The sequence below is a fragment of the Coregonus clupeaformis genome, chromosome 10 (genome assembly GCF_020615455.1).
Source record: "Coregonus clupeaformis isolate EN_2021a chromosome 10, ASM2061545v1, whole genome shotgun sequence".
Taxonomy (NCBI): domain Eukaryota; kingdom Metazoa; phylum Chordata; class Actinopteri; order Salmoniformes; family Salmonidae; genus Coregonus; species Coregonus clupeaformis.
This window is the reverse complement of record NC_059201.1, coordinates 24,096,729-24,114,322: the sequence shown is the minus strand read 5'-3', so window position 1 is coordinate 24,114,322 and position 17,594 is coordinate 24,096,729. Positions and strand designations below refer to the sequence as shown.

The 17,594-nt window shown below is 42.0% G+C and overlaps 2 protein-coding genes and 1 pseudogene across 8 annotated transcripts in view; all 3 read right to left on the bottom strand.

Annotated features, from left to right (window-relative positions):
• The window catches only part of LOC121575377 (eukaryotic translation initiation factor 4 gamma 3-like), an 80,945-nt gene extending 76,576 nt beyond the window's left edge, over positions 1-4,369 (bottom strand). For all 5 annotated transcript variants that reach the window (XM_045222896.1, XM_045222898.1, XM_045222899.1 and 2 more), the window contains exon 1: positions 3,795-4,369. In XM_045222896.1, the coding sequence (XP_045078831.1) occupies positions 3,795-3,958 (164 nt within the window). In that variant the 5' untranslated portion in view covers positions 3,959-4,369. The remainder of the gene's footprint in view (positions 1-3,794) is intronic.
• A 1,645-nt stretch (positions 4,370-6,014) lies between these two features.
• Positions 6,015-17,594, bottom strand: part of LOC121575376 (endothelin-converting enzyme 1) — a 43,099-nt gene continuing 31,519 nt past the window's right edge. For all 3 annotated transcript variants that reach the window (XM_041888440.2, XM_041888441.1, XM_041888439.2), the window contains 12 exons: positions 16,153-16,341; positions 15,724-15,866; positions 15,354-15,468; positions 9,842-9,952; positions 9,637-9,735; positions 9,270-9,347; positions 8,955-9,058; positions 8,520-8,630; positions 8,236-8,303; positions 7,632-7,822; positions 7,291-7,386; positions 6,015-7,109 (listed from right to left, as the gene is read on the bottom strand). In XM_041888440.2, coding sequence (XP_041744374.1) covers positions 6,933-7,109; positions 7,291-7,386; positions 7,632-7,822; positions 8,236-8,303; positions 8,520-8,630; positions 8,955-9,058; positions 9,270-9,347; positions 9,637-9,735; positions 9,842-9,952; positions 15,354-15,468; positions 15,724-15,866; positions 16,153-16,341 — 1,482 coding nt within the window. In that variant the 3' untranslated portion in view covers positions 6,015-6,932. The remainder of the gene's footprint in view (positions 7,110-7,290; positions 7,387-7,631; positions 7,823-8,235; positions 8,304-8,519; positions 8,631-8,954; positions 9,059-9,269; positions 9,348-9,636; positions 9,736-9,841; positions 9,953-15,353; positions 15,469-15,723; positions 15,867-16,152; positions 16,342-17,594) is intronic.
• Positions 7,954-8,093, bottom strand: LOC121576074 (annotated as a pseudogene).

Genomic DNA, 17,594 nt, shown 5'->3' with positions numbered 1-17,594 from the left:
AATCGATACTTGGAGTCAAGCTATGTAACTATCAATTCCCCCTCCCCATCACTACTCTTTACTCTTTATTTTTCCTCAATCCTATTTTCTCTACTGACATTGATTGCTTCATCCTTTTCTTCCATTTTACTTTTCTAATACAATTGTTTTGTCTTGCTTATTATTATCATTATTATTATTGAAACAGGGTTCATGCGCAAAGTAACTTGTTAAAATTAATGAATGTGGCGTCATGGGTAGTTGTATGCTCTATTGAGCAGGGTAACCCCTACATTCAGTATACATATCTGCAGTGGACTTGTAAAGTTCACTATATATGCAGTGGAGCTGTAATGCAGTAGGAACAGCTAAGACTAGAAGTAGATTAACACTAGCCTATACTGTGCAATGCAGTTGAGTAATATGTACCCAACAGAGAGGTCATGTAGGGCCGTATAGCACCCGTTAGAGTTCAGGACAGGTGCGTTATGTATGCATGTTGAAATGTTCTCAAACTGTTGGAGATTTTTTTTAAATATAAAAAAAATACTGAGTAGGCATTCAGACGACCCAGGTCTAGCCTGCAGGTCTAGCCTGCGCCTTGGATGGTGTATCAATACACCCAGTCACTACAAAGATACAGGCAACCTTCCTAACTCAGTTGCCACAGCTCTGCTTCTAGCTCCTAAGCAACTTTGCAGTATTTTGTTTTTTTGTGTGTTATTTATTACATTATTAGCCCAGAAAGTTTGTGTTATTACATACTGCCGGAAATAATTTTTGGATATCAGAGTGGCGGTAACTCACCAGCATTACGACCAGGAATACGACTTTCCTCAAATGGATCCTTTGTTCGTACCCCCCAGGGCAATTGAACTTATCCCAGAAGCTGCTCCAAGACGGCGCCGGCGGAGAAGAGGTATTCGGAGTGGACTTCTAGTCCGACTCAGGAGGCGTGCACACCATCCACCGCTTCCGAGTATATTACTCGCTAATGTTCAGTCTCTGGACAATAAAGTAGACAAGCTCAGGGCGAGGATCTCCTTCCAGAGAGACATCAGGGACTGTAACGTACTCTGTTTCACGGAATCATGGCTCTCTCCGGATATACTGTCCCCGTCCATACAGCCAGCTGGGTTCTCAGTACATCACACAGACAGGAATAAAGAACTCTCCAGGAAGAAGAAAGGTGGTTGTGTTTGTTTAACTACTGATGGTGTGATAACATACAGAAACTCAAGTCCTTTTGTTCACCCAACCTAGAATACCTCACAATCAAATGTCGACCGTATTACCGTATTATTCTCTTTAGTTATAGTCACAGCCGTGTATATTCCCCCTCAAGCCGATACCACGACGGCCCTCAAGGAACTACACTGGACTGAGGCAGCATTTATTGTAGCTGGGGATTTTAATAAACCACATTTGAGGAAAACGCTACTGAAGTTCTATCAACACATTGGCTGTAGTACTCGCACAGCTAAATAACTCGACCACTGCTACTCCAACTTCCAGGATGCCTACAAGGCCCTCCCCCGCCCTCCCTTCAGCAAGTCAGATCATGATTTTGATCTCCATTTTGCTCATCCCTTCCTATAGGCAGAAACTCAAACAGAAAGTACCTGTACTAAGGTCTATTCAACGCTGGTCTGACCAATCGGAATCCATGCTTCAAGATTGTTTTGATCATGCAGACTGGGGTATGTTCCGGGTAGCCTCTGAGAATAACATCGACGTATACACTGACACGGTGACTGAGTTCATCAGGAAGTGTATAGCGGATGTTGTTCCCACTGTGATTATTAAAACCTACCCAAATAAGAAACCGTGGATAGATGGCAGCATTTGCGCAAAACTGAAAGAGCAAACCACCGCATTTAACCATGGTGACTGGGAATATGGTCGAATACAAACAGTGTAGTTATTCCCTCCATAAGGCAATTAAACAGGAAAACGTCAGTACAGAGACAAAGTGGAGTCGCAATTCAACGGCTCAGACACGAGACGTATGTGGCAGGGTCTACAGACAATCATGGATTACAAAGGGAAAACCAGCCACGTCGCGGACACCGACGTCTTGCTCCGGACAAGCTAAACACCTTCTTCGCCCGCTCCCAAGGACTGTGGGCTCTCATTCTCCGTGGCCGATGTGAGTAAGACATTTAAACATGTTAACCCTCGCAAGGCTGCAGGCCCAGACGGCATCCATAGCAGAGTACTCAGAGCATGCGCAGACCAGCTGGCTGGAGTGTTTACGGACATATTCAATCTCTACCTATCCCAGTCTGCTGTCCCCACTTGCTTCAAGATGTCCACCATTGTTCCTGTACCCAAGAAAGCAAAGGTAACTAAACTAAATGACTATCGCCCCGTAGCACTCACTTCTGTCATCATGAAGTGCTTTGAGAGGCTAGTTAAGCAGAGGGCAGACAGAGAATAACATGCTCCCACACTCTTGACCACACACAGAGTGAGAGAGCGAGAGGAGGGGAAGTCACCAGGAGGGTCAGTGAGCTTAATGACATTGATGTTTTTCTATATAGATAGAAATCAACATAGTTTGATGCATCTCATTTTAGTATTTCCCCTATATTCATTTAGCCAAATCATTGCCGCCACTCAAAAATATATATATTTGTTTTAGAAAATTATGTTCAGGATAAAACGTCTTCAGTGTAAACTTAAAAGGCTAAAACCAGATATAAAGTATGTAGAAATTATAATGGAGCTATATATTTTTAAACAAGATCATCTTTGAGAACTAATAATCACCAAAATAATCTTGATCCATTTCTGTTTCCAAAAATTATATTGATGCTACTCAAACTTGACAGCAAGGGTAACTCTCAAAAGAATCCAAAAGCCATGAGTTTCAATATGCAGTGACTTGACATAGGCTTACTGAATATCATTCATACAATCATGAAATATGTATATCCCCAACTACAAATAAAATAGGAATACCAGTAAACGCAAACTGGATAAAACTCATTACACTGTACTACAGTTGCTAACGTAGCCTACCAGCAAATATGCATGTGGCGTCACTACGGTGTCAAGATGGGCATACCGGTGTTGCACCGGCTGCCATCTACTACCCGGTTTAACGCACGGCCTAGCTAGCTAACTCAATAAATACAGTTAGCATCTCTTTATGGATACCGGGGAGAAGGCCCAACTTAGTTAGCTAGGTTACTACTGTACCCAGCTAGTTTACATTCACTAATACGAGGTAGCAAGAAAATAGTTTTAGGACGATTAGCTAACTACGTTTTGATGGCTACAAAATCTAGTCCACCCAAACCGCAACCCTCTCGTCTCTCACACAATACTGGCCCGAATAAAATAGTTTGCCAATATGTTAGCCGGATTAGCTAGTTACGTGTCTACAGCTGCAAATATGAAAGTGGCTGACTAGTTAGCTAGCTACCGGTAAACCGAACAAAGCCGGTGCGGTGGCCCTCTAGCAGTTAGTTAGCTAACTAGCTACGCCAACTCGTGAAATTGTGTCTAGCCCGCAGTTTCTGATCCCCACACGCACAACAGTTCAAATTGCATTGGCCAATAAAATTCATTATCTGCAGTTTAGCTAAATTGACTAGTTAGCCATTTTAGCAAATTGTCAATAAACCACTAATCTGTTAGCTAGCTAACGTTAGCAAGCTAATTGTCCCCTCCCTGTTCTTGGAAACATCAGTCATTCACCCGCACCCAACCGCTCACCAATACGTTACCTACTAGCTAGTTACCTAAATGTTTCTCCCCCGAATACTTGACCAAGAGATGGCAGGGTTATTCTTGTCAATGAAGGATACTGAGGAGGCGGCAAGGCGTTCGGCTGAGGAGCGCCTGGGGCTCCCGACGGTAAAGACACCGAGGTCAGGGTAGCCCGCAGTTGGCTCGACGGAGACGGGCCAGTTCCAGGTCCACTTACTGCGACAGTGGCGGGTTTTGGGACTATTTTCGCCGGCAAACTCATTGCAAAAAAATAAACAAAAGAAAACAATACACTAATAAATACTGATACAAAATATATCTAGCTTTCATAAATATAGCAAGCGTTGAATATTATTGAAACAGGCCGCAAGTCCTTTTGCCGACAGGGCTAGCTAGCTATTATAGCAACTCAGAATAGCTTTTTTTCATGGAAAGTCGCTGTTCGGGTCTGTGGTGCTATTCATGGGGACAGTGGGAGGTTTGCCTCCCTTGCCCGCCCGGACCTCTGCAGATCCGGTTCAGTTCTTCCGAGCACTATCGCCGGCGTCTTTTCTCCTTCGAAAATTTAACATTTGTTTTCAACGATAGATTTTTCTATAATCATTTTTCCACGGAGATGGGAGACTTCGTCAACATGGCGTTGCGGCCGCTTCCAGTCCAGTAGGACAGATGATTCGGCTATTCTCGTCCAATTACGGGTATGTTCGTCTTAACTACAGCTATAGAAAATGACGCTTGCGTTCATGTGGCCAATTATCTATACTGACTGGCACATAGGCCTACATTCATGTATATTGAGTACTGCATTATTCTTGTTCTAAATAACTACGCTTTATGCTATTTTTAAAGAATGCATGGTATTTATTATTTTAACTGTGGTGGCTGTCTTGAAGTGTGTGTGTAAACTAAACTGTCTCCTGCTATATGTATAGGGTCATTCTCAAGAACCACTCACTGAATAATGTGTATACAAATGTAATCAGGTTCAGGTACTGTAATCTATACACATAATAATGATGGACCGATGGTGTATTTAGAGGCAGAAGGGAACTTTGTAGTAGATTGTACTGTCCTCGGTACTGTATTGTTCGTGTGCAGCGACATCTAGCGTTGATAACAATCAATTTACATGCTATTAATTTAGTTTTAATGTTTGGGAATACAACGGAGGCTCATCATTACATTAAATGTGTCACTATGAAGCCTCAGATGGGCCATCGAAATAGAATGGTGACAACATTTCTATGAGATTAGAACAATTAGAGAAGTCATGTCATGCATGACCAGATACTGAATGGTAAAACTATTTTTGTTATGTGACTTGTTCAATGGTTAATATACTCAGTAGTGTAAAGTACTTAAGTAAACACACTTTAAAGTACTACTTAAGTAGTTTTTTGGGGTATCTGTACTTTACTATTTATATTTTTGCCAACTTTTACTTCACTATATTCCAAAAAATATATATATATAATTTTTACTCCATACATTTTCCCTGACACAGAAAATAACTCGTTACATTTTGACAGGAAAATCGTCCAATTCACACACTTATAAAGAGAACATCCCTGGTCATCGCTACTGCCTCTGATCTGGCGGACTCACTAAACACAAATGCTTATTTTGTAAATTATGTCTGAGTGTTGGAGTGTGCCCCTGGCTAACCGTCAATTAAAAATAAAATAAAATTGGGCCGGCTGGTTTGCTTAATATACGGAATTTGAAATGGTTTTTACTTTTACTTTACTTTTGATACTTAAGTACATTTTAGCAGTTCCATTTACTTTTGATACTTAAGTACATTTAAAAACAAATACTTTTAGACTTTTACTCAAGTAGTATTTTACTGGGTGACTTTCACTTGAGTCATTTTCTATTAAGGAATCTTTACTTTTACTCAAGTATGACAATTGAGTACTTTTTCCACCACTGAATATACTGAACAAAAATATAAACTCAACATGCAACAATTTCAAAGATTTTACTGAGTTACAGTTCATAGAAGGAAATCAGTCAATTTAAATAAATTAGGCCCTAATCTATGGACATGACTGGGCAGGGGCGCAGCCATGTAGAATGAGTTTTTCCCTACAAAAGGCTTTATTACAGACATAAATACATTTGAGGGGCCTTTTATTGTCCACAGCACAAGGTGCACCTGTGTAATGATCATGCTGTTTAATCACCTTCTTGATATGCCACACCTGTCAGGTGGATGGATTATCTTGGCAAAGGAGAAATGCTAACTAACAGGGATGTAAACAAATTTGTGCACAACATTTGAGAGAAATAAGCTTTTTGTGCATATGGAACTTTTCTGGGATCTTTTATTTCAGCTTGTGAAAAATGGGACCAACAATTTACATGATGCGTTTATATTTTTGTTCAGTACATCCTTAAGTTTCAGAATGCTCTGATTTAAAAAATATATTCAAATATGTCTTATCATATCAGGCATTCAGCAATTCTGTGAGGGTCACTTCCTTACAATGCCACTACTGCATATACTGGAGACATTAACCCAATCAGACTTTAAACAAATTATATGATGTAGTGTTAGGTTTTGTTGATGCAGAAACAAGCTAGGCCTACACATATAGCTCATTGACCGGCTCAATCATGGGCAATAATAAAATATGGCTTTTACAATCCACTTGTTATGACAGGAATTTGACTGGTATTATACTGTAGATGTGATTGACTGTTTCCTCTGGATTATATCTCAGTCCAAATCCAGGAATTGCAACTCTTGTCATTTTATTTTGCAGTCTAAACATATACAATAACTGAAGACACAACATATAGAGGTGGATTGATTGGATACAAACAAAAAATAAATATCACTCCCTGTAGAAAAATAACGCATATGACAACTTCATAAAACCTGATTGAGAGAAGTTCCCATTCATTTTCCCCTTTTTAGAACCATTCCTTTGGTTTCCAGTGTTAAAATTGTCCCTCCTTTATGTGAACATGAAGGCACATTTTCAGAGTTCCATTGGGGAAAGAGAGGCTGATTTCTATAACACATTTTCTTTATGGAGGGAGTTGGGGCTGGCTCAACTTCCAGCTTCAGTCCTCATAAGGACCATGAGAACGGTATAGTGGGTAAGATTTTCAGTGGTATCGAGACCAGTACTCTCCTTCCTTAGAGACTTTACCTCTGCCTCTATTTTGCTCCATGTCCCCAGTGCCCATTTTGCCACCTGCCAGACCGACCAATGTGTAGCTAGGCATCACCAAAGCTCACACTTGTGTTTAGGGTTCATTGGGGCATCTGCCTTGCAGCCAAAGTGCTCGGAGAACTCATGGGAATTGGAGATGGTGCCAATAACTCGAAATCTTGACGGACTGTGTGGATCTGTGATGATGCCCTCATGCGAGCTTTCCGGAGTTCGAACTGAGCACCATACCTACACATAGCAGGAAGCACAGACACATATTATTAAGGATTTTAGAGTGAATAGTCCTTTATTTACATTATCAATGTAATAGGTCATTCAAATTAATACATAACAATGTTGAAGGCAGGCATGCTAGAGAATGCATTACTAAATTTGCCACAGACATGGAGGTACTGTAAGTGGCACAAACCTGGGCGAATCCAACAAAAAATAACTGAAGATTAGTCATCCCCAGGGCGGGCAGTGTGGCCTCCTCTCCATTCTTTGCAATCCAGTTCACATAAGCCTTCAAAGCAGACAAGGGTCATGTTACAGGCATCATGCATTATCCTCCTCTTGCCATAGAGAACAGTAAAACATTTATTTTTATTTTTAAAGAGTCTCTTTCTTGCCCTCAGACCTTCCAAATACTGCATCCCACATTGATGATTCTGAAACGTCTGCACATTTCAGTATGCGTGTTTGTAAGTTGAATTGTCAAGTCTACTTCCCCCCTAGCCCACCCTAACAACACCTCCCTATCATACAAACCTTGTAGGCAGCCTTCAGGCCACCATTGTCAGCTATGTTCTCTCCTAAGGTTTGTTTTCCATTGAGGGGTTCCTTGTTGATGCTGTAGTTACTGTACTGCTCCACCATACACTGGGTCTGCTTCTTAAAGGCCTCCACAGACGAGTTCTTCCACCAGGAGCGGAGGTTCCCATCCTTGTCGTACTCCCTCCCTTTAACATAAAGCCAAATATACTTCAGAAAGGGAGACCTCATTTGAAATCATAATGTGCCATATGTTTGATTGGTGTGATGCTTACAACTCACAGAAATTACAGCCTATAATAATAATAATAAATTTTTTTGGGGGGGAGTGCGGACATAGTCCCCCACTACCACAAATTATGCAGTAGAGATTCCCACATCTGGGGAATTCGAGGGCCGAGCCTCACCCTGTGTGTACCTCCTTCATGATCAAGGTGTCTCCCCTGCCAGGTACTGTAAGTGTACAGCCTAGCTATAGTTCTAAAATGAGTCTTTTAGTTTGTAGAAAAACTTCTATATTCACATCCTTTTATTCTGAGTCTCCCATATAAAGTAACAAGAGTTAAGACACTACAACGTATATGAAAATACAAAGTCTTACCTTGGTCATCAAAAGCATGTGTCAACTCATGTCCCATAACTACACCAATCCCCCCAAAGTTCAGGGCCCTGGAAATGTATTCAACAGTTCAACAAAATCCTTTCAAGTAAATAAAAGCATTTTATAACAAAGCAATTACATTCTGGGCTATGTGAAGGCACTCAAGGAGACACCACACACATACTGTATACAATTCACGCAGGCACACACACAAATGTGGTGTACTTGTAATTTTGCCTGAGATGGGGAGGTATTAGGGAACTGAAAAGGGAAGAGGGACCTACTTTGGCCATGAGCGGCTATAGAAAGGAGCTTGAAGGATTCCTGCAGGGAGCACCATCTCATTCTTGGTGGGATTATAGTATGCATTTACTGTAGGAGGGGTCATGCTCCACCTGTGTATGCAAGACAAAGGATATAAGACAGACAGGGAACAAAAGCCTGAGATCAGGGTGGCAACCAGTCGTTGACTCTCCCCTATCCCCTTAGCTAGGCTGTTGACTAGAGATCAGTGTGAAAGCATGAGAACCCTAAACTGCTCTCTTATACTATGTATTGAGAGAAAAATATCAGTTCAGCTGAGGGAAATTGGCTGCCGGGGAACGTTTCTGGATGCCAGTAGTATTCCATAGAGTCAGCAGAATGGGAATTTGTACCTGTCAGAGCATTTGACCTCCTCCCTAGAGAGGCGAGCAACGGGGGGGGTTATAGACACTCACTGGTCTCTGTTGGGGGTTTTCCTTAGCTGGTCCGCAGTCACTCTGGCAGAGAAGTTGTAGTACTGCATGACATTTTGAAAATACAGGTCAGACACCACCTCAAACTGAGAAAGAGGGGAATCAGGTTAGGGAGAGAAAGAGGTTTACACACAAGCAATGCAAACAGGAGATACTGTACATTTGGCAACCCTCAGAACCAGGGTGTCTTACAATAAAATAACATAAATGAGTTGGGTCTTTTTATCAACATATGATGAGACATGGACTTCATAATATAGAAGTATGCATATTCAATGTAATCACATATTTACCTACATCATTGAACACTTTGTCAAGCTCCTTGGGGTCCATTATGAATTTTGGATATCCAACCATGTTGTAAATGGCATCAGCCTATAACAGAGCAGATGAGGTGAATTGAGACAGATGCTAACACCAGATGGCACTGCAGAGTTACTGTTTCACGAGCAGTACGATAAAGCAATAAGGACTATGATTTCTGTGTCCTGTCTGGCAATCTCTTATGGAATACAATGGAAATGCTATTGCTGCAACATACCTTATGTTAGTTACAAGGGAATAAACTTTTCCGGAGTTGCTAGTCTGTGTAATGACAAGTTCCTTTCCCCAGTAGTGGAAAACATCTTTCTACAACTTAGTCAAAGCAACCCATCTCTCCCACCTTCTCTTTGGCTGCCTTTTTGGTCCCCTGGTCCATCCAGTCCACATACTTCAGGCTGTCCTCAAATGCCCATTTGATCTCAGAGACCATATCTTCTGCCTGATAGACAGACAGGGAAAAGGAAAGGCTTGTCAGAATCTCACCCAGTGGCAGCTCACAGTGGAGGTAGGTAGTGCATGCGTGGGCGATACCTTGAAACACTTACAATGGCCTTGCTGTCCTTAGCGAAGGTGGCTTTGACAAAGAGGGCCCCGAGAGCAAAGCCGAGGGCACTGTCTGTGTCGCTGACGCACAGCTTCCAGCGTGGGGTGCAGCTCTGAAACATCACACCAAACACATGAGAACTATGACACCAAACCACCTATACACAAAAACACTGACATCACCTACACACAAGATAGCACTGTCTCTCAGACTATACCAAACCTATACAAATACTTGAAAACACTGCATGATATCAACCCAGTCTGTAACTGTATTCGATTTTAAAATGCCCCTCAAGCATGAAATAAGTAGTACAGTGTTGCTTTTGAATAAAAAATATTTCCTTGGAATCCATGACCTAAAAAATATTTCCTTGGAATCCATGGCTATGCCTTGGAGGTGAAGCCTTTATCAGAGTATGTAGGGAGACAGCATGTTCCCCTTTAAAAGGGCTGACTGTTGTTTTTGTAAGACTCTCAGAGATTGGCAACAACAGGACAGCCCTATCGTCCCCAACTTCCTCTCGACTACTGGGAATATTAGAATCCAAACTAAGACTATGCAGACAGAGGAAAGGGGGAAAGGGAGAGGTCAACAGAGTGGAAACAGGTGAGCGAGAGAACGAGAGATAGGAGTAGAGACAGGGGAAACATTGACACAGTGAGTGGGGGGTAGAAAGGGAGAGGTGCTAAAAGTGTTGTGTAGAGGCTTTCAGGAATTGTGCACACCAGTGGAGGCTCCTCAAAGGAGGAAGGGGAGGACCATCCTCCTCAGTGAATTTCATAAAAATAAAAATGGTAAAACATTGAAAAACATTATTTTTAGATAAAACTATACTAAATATATTCACGCCACCAAATAATTGATTAAACACACGGTTTTGCAATGAAGGTCTACAGTAGCCTCAACAGCACTCTGTAAGGTAGCACCATGGTGTAGCTGGAGGACAGCTAGCTTCCGTCCTCCTCTTGGTACATTGACTTCAATACAAAACCTAGGAGGCTCTTGGTTCTCACCCCCTTCCATAGACTTACACAGTAATTATAACAACTTCCGGAGGACGTCCTCCAACCTATCAGAGCCCTTGCAGCATGAACTGACATGTTGTCCACCCAATCAAAGGATCAGAGAATGAATGTAGTACTGAAAGCATAAGCTACAGCTAGCTAGCAGTGCAGTGCATGTGGTGAGTAGTTGACTCAAAGAGAGAGAAAGACAATAGTTGAACAGTTTTCAGCAGATTAATTAATTCAAAAATGAAGGAGAAGCAAGAAAGAGGGAGAGAGTGTCATTTTTTTTCAGTTTCAGTTTCACTTACTTAGCTAGCAAATGCAGCTGGCTAGATTAGTTACTCAAACACCCAGCTCAAACAGAGGGATGCTATGTTAGCTAGCTGTAGCTCAGTTGGTAGAGCATGGCGCTTGCAACGCCAGGGTTGTGGGTTCGATTCCCATGGGGGGCTAGTATGAAAAATGTATGCACTCACTAACTGTAAGTCGCTCTGGATAAGAGTGTCTGCTAAATGACTAAAATGTAAATGTATCCAACACAACACTGGAACTCTTCCAAGTCAAGGTAAGCTTTTGGATTGATTAAGTTATTGCCACCGGGGCTCACCGGTGTAACTGCTTACTGACTATACACTAACGTTATTGTTTGATTGTAGCTGGTTTACTAATACATTAGTTTTATTACCTATGTTGACTAGGACGTTACCTTAGCTAATATGGGGAGAATGATGTAGGCTGTGTGTAAGCGGTTATGACATAGTTTGGAAAGGTTTTTTCCAAACACATACAGCTGATGTGTTGTTCATTGAAGTCCACAAACGAAGGGAAAAGGTGAGAGGAGGAGAGTGCATAGAGGAGGAACTGTGTTTATGCGTGATCAGCGGTGTATTCATTCTGCCGATTCTGTTGAAATGTTTTTCTTAAAACGGAAGCAAACGAAACAGGGATAAAAATACCTGAATTTGTCCAATAGAAACTCTTGTTTGCAACTGTTGGACTAATCATTACACCCTAGATAAGCTAGATGCAGGCAAGAGTGTGCAAGGCGCTTTTGAATGTGTCACTGTCTGTCCATGTGTCACTGTCTGTCATCTCAACATTTTCTCTCGACCTGTGTGCACCTACGTTGTAATCTTTCATTTATAGGCTAGGTTGTAGCAAACTCATGATGGGTATAGGGAAAATTTGAGTATCATGTAGTAGCCTAAACCTATCAATGTTACATTGAACTGGGTGAATGGAATATGTATGACAGTCATCCAACATGCTGTAATAGAAATAAGGCCATGCTTATGAAAATAAAAAATAGTCCTCCCTCATCATAAACGGCACTGACCGCCACTGGTGCACACACACGTGCATAAACACACACACAAACTCCCCAGGATGAGAAAGCTCTTGGTATGTTTTGACAGTGTGACCCCAGAGGAAAGCAAGGCCAGGGGAACAGGATCTTTCTCAGATACAGTGGGGGAAAAAAGTATTTAGTCAGCCACCAATTGTGCAAGTTCTCCCACTTAAAAAGATGAGAGAGGCCTGTCATTTTTTATCATAGGTACACGTCAACTATGACAGACAAATTGAGATTTTTTTTCTCCAGAAAATCACATTGTAGGATTTTTTATGAATTTATTTGCAAATTATGGTGGAAAATAAGTATTTGGTCAATAACAAAAGTTTCTCAATACTTTGTTATATACCCTTTGTTGGCAATGACGTTTTCTGTAAGTCTTCACAAGGTTTTCACACACTGTTGCTGGCATTTTGGCCCATTCCTCCATGCAGATCTCCTCTAGAGCAGTGATGTTTTGGGGCTGTCGCTGGGCAACACAGACTTTCAACTCTCTCCAAAGATTTTCAATGGGGTTGAGATCTGGAGACTGGCTAGGCCACTCCAGGACCTTGAAATGCTTCTTACGAAGCCACTCCTTCGTTGCCCGGGCGGTGTGTTTGGGATCATTGTCATGTTGAAAGACCCAGCCACGTTTCATCTTCAATGCCCTTGCTGATGGAAGGAGGTTTTCACTCAAAATCTCACGATACATGGCCCCATTCATTCTTTCCTTTACACGGATCAGTCGTCCTGGTCCCTTTGCAGAAAAACAGCCCCAAAGCATGATGTTTCCACCCCCATACTTCACAGTAGGTATGGTGTTCTTTGGATACAACTCAGCATTCTTTGTCCTCCAAACACGACGAGTTGAGTTTTTACCAAAAAGTTCTATTTTGGTTTCATCTGACCATATGACATTCTCCCAATCCTCTTCTGGATCATCCAAATGCACTCTAGCAAACTTCAGACGGGCCTGGACATGTACTGGCTTAAGCAGGGGGACACGTCTGGCACTGCAGGATTTGAGTCCCTGGCGGCGTAGTGTGTTACTGATGGTAGGCTTTGTTACTTTGGTCCCAGCTCTCTGCAGGTCATTCATTAGGTCCCCCCGTGTGTTTCTGGGATTTCTGCTCACCGTTCTTGTGATCATTTTGACCCCACGGGGTGAAATCTTGCGTGGAGCCCCAGATCGAGGGAGATTATCAGTGGTCTTGTATGTCTTCCATTTCCTAATAATTGCTCCCACAGTTGATTTCTTCAAACCAAGCTGCGTACCTATTGCAGATTCAGTCTTCCCAGCCTGGTGCAGGTCTAACAGACTCTCACAGACCTGTAACTTATTCTTTAAGAGGCTCCTCTGTCCTCCACTCGTTACCTGTATTAATGGCACCTGTTTGAACTTCTCAGTATAAAAGACACCTGTCCACAACCTCAAACAGTCACACTCCAAACTCCACTATGGCCAAGACCAAAGAGCTGTCAAAGGACACCAGAAACAAAATTGTAGACCTGCACCAGGCTGGGAAGACTGAATCTGCAATAGGTAAGCAGCTTGGTTTGAAGAAATCAATCCCAGAATCCCAGAACCACACGGGGGGACCTAGTGAATGACCTGCAGAGAGCTGGGACCAAAGTTACAAAGCCTACCATCAGTAACACACTACGCCGCCAGGGACTCAAATCCTGCAGTGCCAGACGTGTCCCCCTGCTTAAGCCAGTACATGTCCAGGCCCGTCTGAAGTTTGCTAGAGTGCATTTGGATGATCCAGAAGAGGATTGGGAGAATGTCATATGGTCAGATGAAACCAAAATAGAACTTTTTGGTAAAAACTCAACTCGTCGTGTTTGGAGGACAAAGAATGCTGAGTTGTATCCAAAGAACACCATACCTACTGTGAAGTATGGGGGTGGAAACATCATGCTTTGGGGCTGTTTTTCTGCAAAGGGACCAGGACGACTGATCCGTGTAAAGGAAAGAATGAATGGGGCCATGTATCGTGAGATTTTGAGTGAAAACCTCCTTCCATCAGCAAGGGCATTGAAGATGAAACGTGGCTGGGTCTTTCAACATGACAATGATCCCAAACACACCGCCCGGGCAACGAAGGAGTGGCTTCGTAAGAAGCATTTCAAGGTCCTGGAGTGGCCTAGCCAGTCTCCAGATCTCAACCCCATTGAAAATCTTTGGAGAGAGTTGAAAGTCTGTGTTGCCCAGCGACAGCCCCAAAACATCACTGCTCTAGAGGAGATCTGCATGGAGGAATGGGCCAAAATACCAGCAACAGTGTGTGAAAACCTTGTGAAGACTTACAGAAAACGTTTGTCCTGTGTCATTGCCAACAAAGGGTATATGACAAAGTATTGAGAAACTTTTGTTATTGACCAAATACTTATTTTCCACCATAATTTGCAAATAAATACATAAAAAATCCTACAATGTGATTTTCTGGAAATGTTTTTCTCATTTTGTCTGTCATAGTTGACGTGTACCTATGATGAAAATTACAGGCCTCTCTCATCTTTTTAAGTGGGAGAACTTGCACAATTGGTGGCTGACTAAATACTTTTTTCCCCACTGTATGTGCCTAATGATGACAGTGACTCAGCTAAAGTATTTCTTATCAGCTCCTTGTTTAATTAAAGGGACACTTTGGGATTTTGGCAGAGGCCCTTTAACTACTTCTCCAGTGTCAGATGAACTCGTGGATACCATTTTTTTTTTATTTTTTGAAGGAAGTTGCTAACTAGTGCAATTGCTAACTAGCGTTGCTAGTAGATACCCACAGACTTCCAGTCATTGCGCTAACACTAGTTGGCATTGGCTCACAAAATTACCTCAAACTTTCTTCATACTGGACAAAGACTCTGGAGAAGTAGATAAAAGGCCTCTGCCAAAATCCCAAAGTGTCCCTTTAAGTTCCCCTTTAACGCCACTGACAAGTGCACATCTCATTAAGTTTTATCTATGCCAATTTCTGTTTACAGTTTACTTTATAGGCACATAGTTTCAGCCACTAATTTATTTTTATCTGTGCTATAAGCAAATATAGCTTTACCTCTGACTGAGGCAGCAGGAAAAGCCGGTCCCCCTTGAGTACCCTTATGTGTAGGTCTGTTGCCAATTTCCCTGCCAGTTTACAGCCCTGACGCTATCTCCATCTCTCTCTCACCTTCTTGGTTCCGTACATGACTTCAAAGAAGCGTTGCTCAGCATCCTGGAACTTCTTGTCCAGGATGGACACCATCTTCCTCACCACCTTCATGATCATGTAGTTGTTCAGGACACTGCTCAGGTAGGAGTAGATTAAATAATTACACCATTCATCGCATTAACATTTCAGGAAAGGAAGCAAAAGGTTATATTCTATATGTAGTTTGCATAACGTTTTATAATGTCCCCTGTGCTGCTCATATCATATCACTCTCCGAAATCTTGCATAAACCATATCACCCCAATGGTTACCTTAATTACAAAGTGCTGTCCATCAGAATTTTAATATGAATCATGAGTGGAAGGAAGGGATAGGAAGTGATTCTAACCTCTTGTTAGTGCTTGCAATGAGGTCAGAGACCTTCTGGAGGTAGTCCTTGGCGTACACCACCACAGGCTCCGAGTCATTTAGGGGAACAGGAGCAAACACATCCGTGAGGTAGGGCATCCAGTCCACCGCAGGAGCCAAGGTCTACAGACACACACAGAAACAATGATACTGTCAACATCTACTCGTGCACTTCCATCAGATTTGTATTTTTTTGCTTTTTTAATCAGCAGGTATGAACAGAAAGTAGAAAGAAAGACCTAGGAGAAGGCACTGTTAATCCAAAAATGCAATCTATGCAAAATACACTTGTTGATTGAGACAGTTCAATCTACTGTATGTTTGTATCTGGTGATACTGCAGGTGGACATGGTGTTGATGTTTGGATCAGCTGAAGGGGCAGAGAGACGCAAGTTGGGCTGGTACTGACCGGCAGATCCTTTGCCTGGATCTTATGGTAGATTAGCTCCTCGTCCCTCCTCTCCTCCTGGGGTACGGTGATGTTGGCCAGGGTGGTCTCAAAGTCCACAATTTCCTGCATCAGCGATCTGGACGTCTCCTGTGAGCCCCCCAACAGGACCCCTAACTCCACCAGGAAGTCTAGGTATGCATTCAGATACTGCCAAGACCATGTAGGCAGCACAGAGGGAGAGATGTTGGTTAAATTCAATTAAAAACACAATCCAGCACTAGGAAAATACTGACTATTACAAGCAGAGCGTTATCCCTTGAGCTATACATTCTTTCTCTATTATTTCTTCATTTTCTGTTCAAGTGGGATACTGTAGGGTTTTATACTGCTCCTTTGGTTGTTTTCTATTCCTACTAACCAGGTTTCCATCCAACCTTTTTATACGAGTAAAGTACATGTCGGATAAAAAAATGTCACAACAGGCCTGATGGAAACAGCACATTTGTCGACAAAAAAATGTAGACAAAACCAAATATTGATATAATAACCATCATATCGAAGTAAACGTTGAGTCACGCAATGATAAGTTGTGTGGTCCTTCCACTACGACTCGGGAACGCATGCTGTTTATTAGGCTACAGATGAAATAAGTTACGATGAACTTCACAGGGTGGTGAAAGTGCACAGTGATGAGCTTGATACTCCTTATTCTAGTGACAGGATGATCAATTCTTGGCTGCCATTTGACCAATAAAAATAATCTCGCTCTTTTGTCCATAATTATCTCATCATGTAGGCCCCTCAAACTGAACTCTGGACCTCGAAGCCAGTTCCACTGCGTTTTTTCATTGTTCCCCTCTAACCAGGGACTGATTTAAGACCTGGGACACAAGGTGGTGCAATTCATTATCAGGTAGAACAGAATACCAGCAGGCTCCGGAACTCGTAGGGTAAGAGTTGAATACCCCTGATTTAGGCTATACTCGCACTGTATCTGCGAGCTGTTGACTAGAATGCATGTGTCAAGACATTCGCTATATAACATTTGTAGTGACAAAACCATCAGTAGAGTTGAAAATACGATGGAAACCCATTTAACTTTTTTTTTTTTTTTATTCGGTACATGGAATGTAACCGCATAAGTTATTTTTATGTGCACTACATCGTCACGCATAGCCTTTTATCAGCAACAAGTCAATTTGATGGAAACACATCTCTGGTGGGAAAATTAACATATTATTTTTATGTACATTTTAGAATATTCACCTGAAAATCTGTCGCCAATTGGATGGAAACCTAGCTACTGAAACATAAATATCTAGCGAGATAAGTTTCTCAGTATAGTGTGCCAATTTATAAAGTTAATTTCCTAATTTAATCTGGCCTCTGTATCAAGGCACGGATCTATTTTAAGTCCTCCCTTACCCTGTCTTTCATCATGCTACAATTTTTGCAATTTT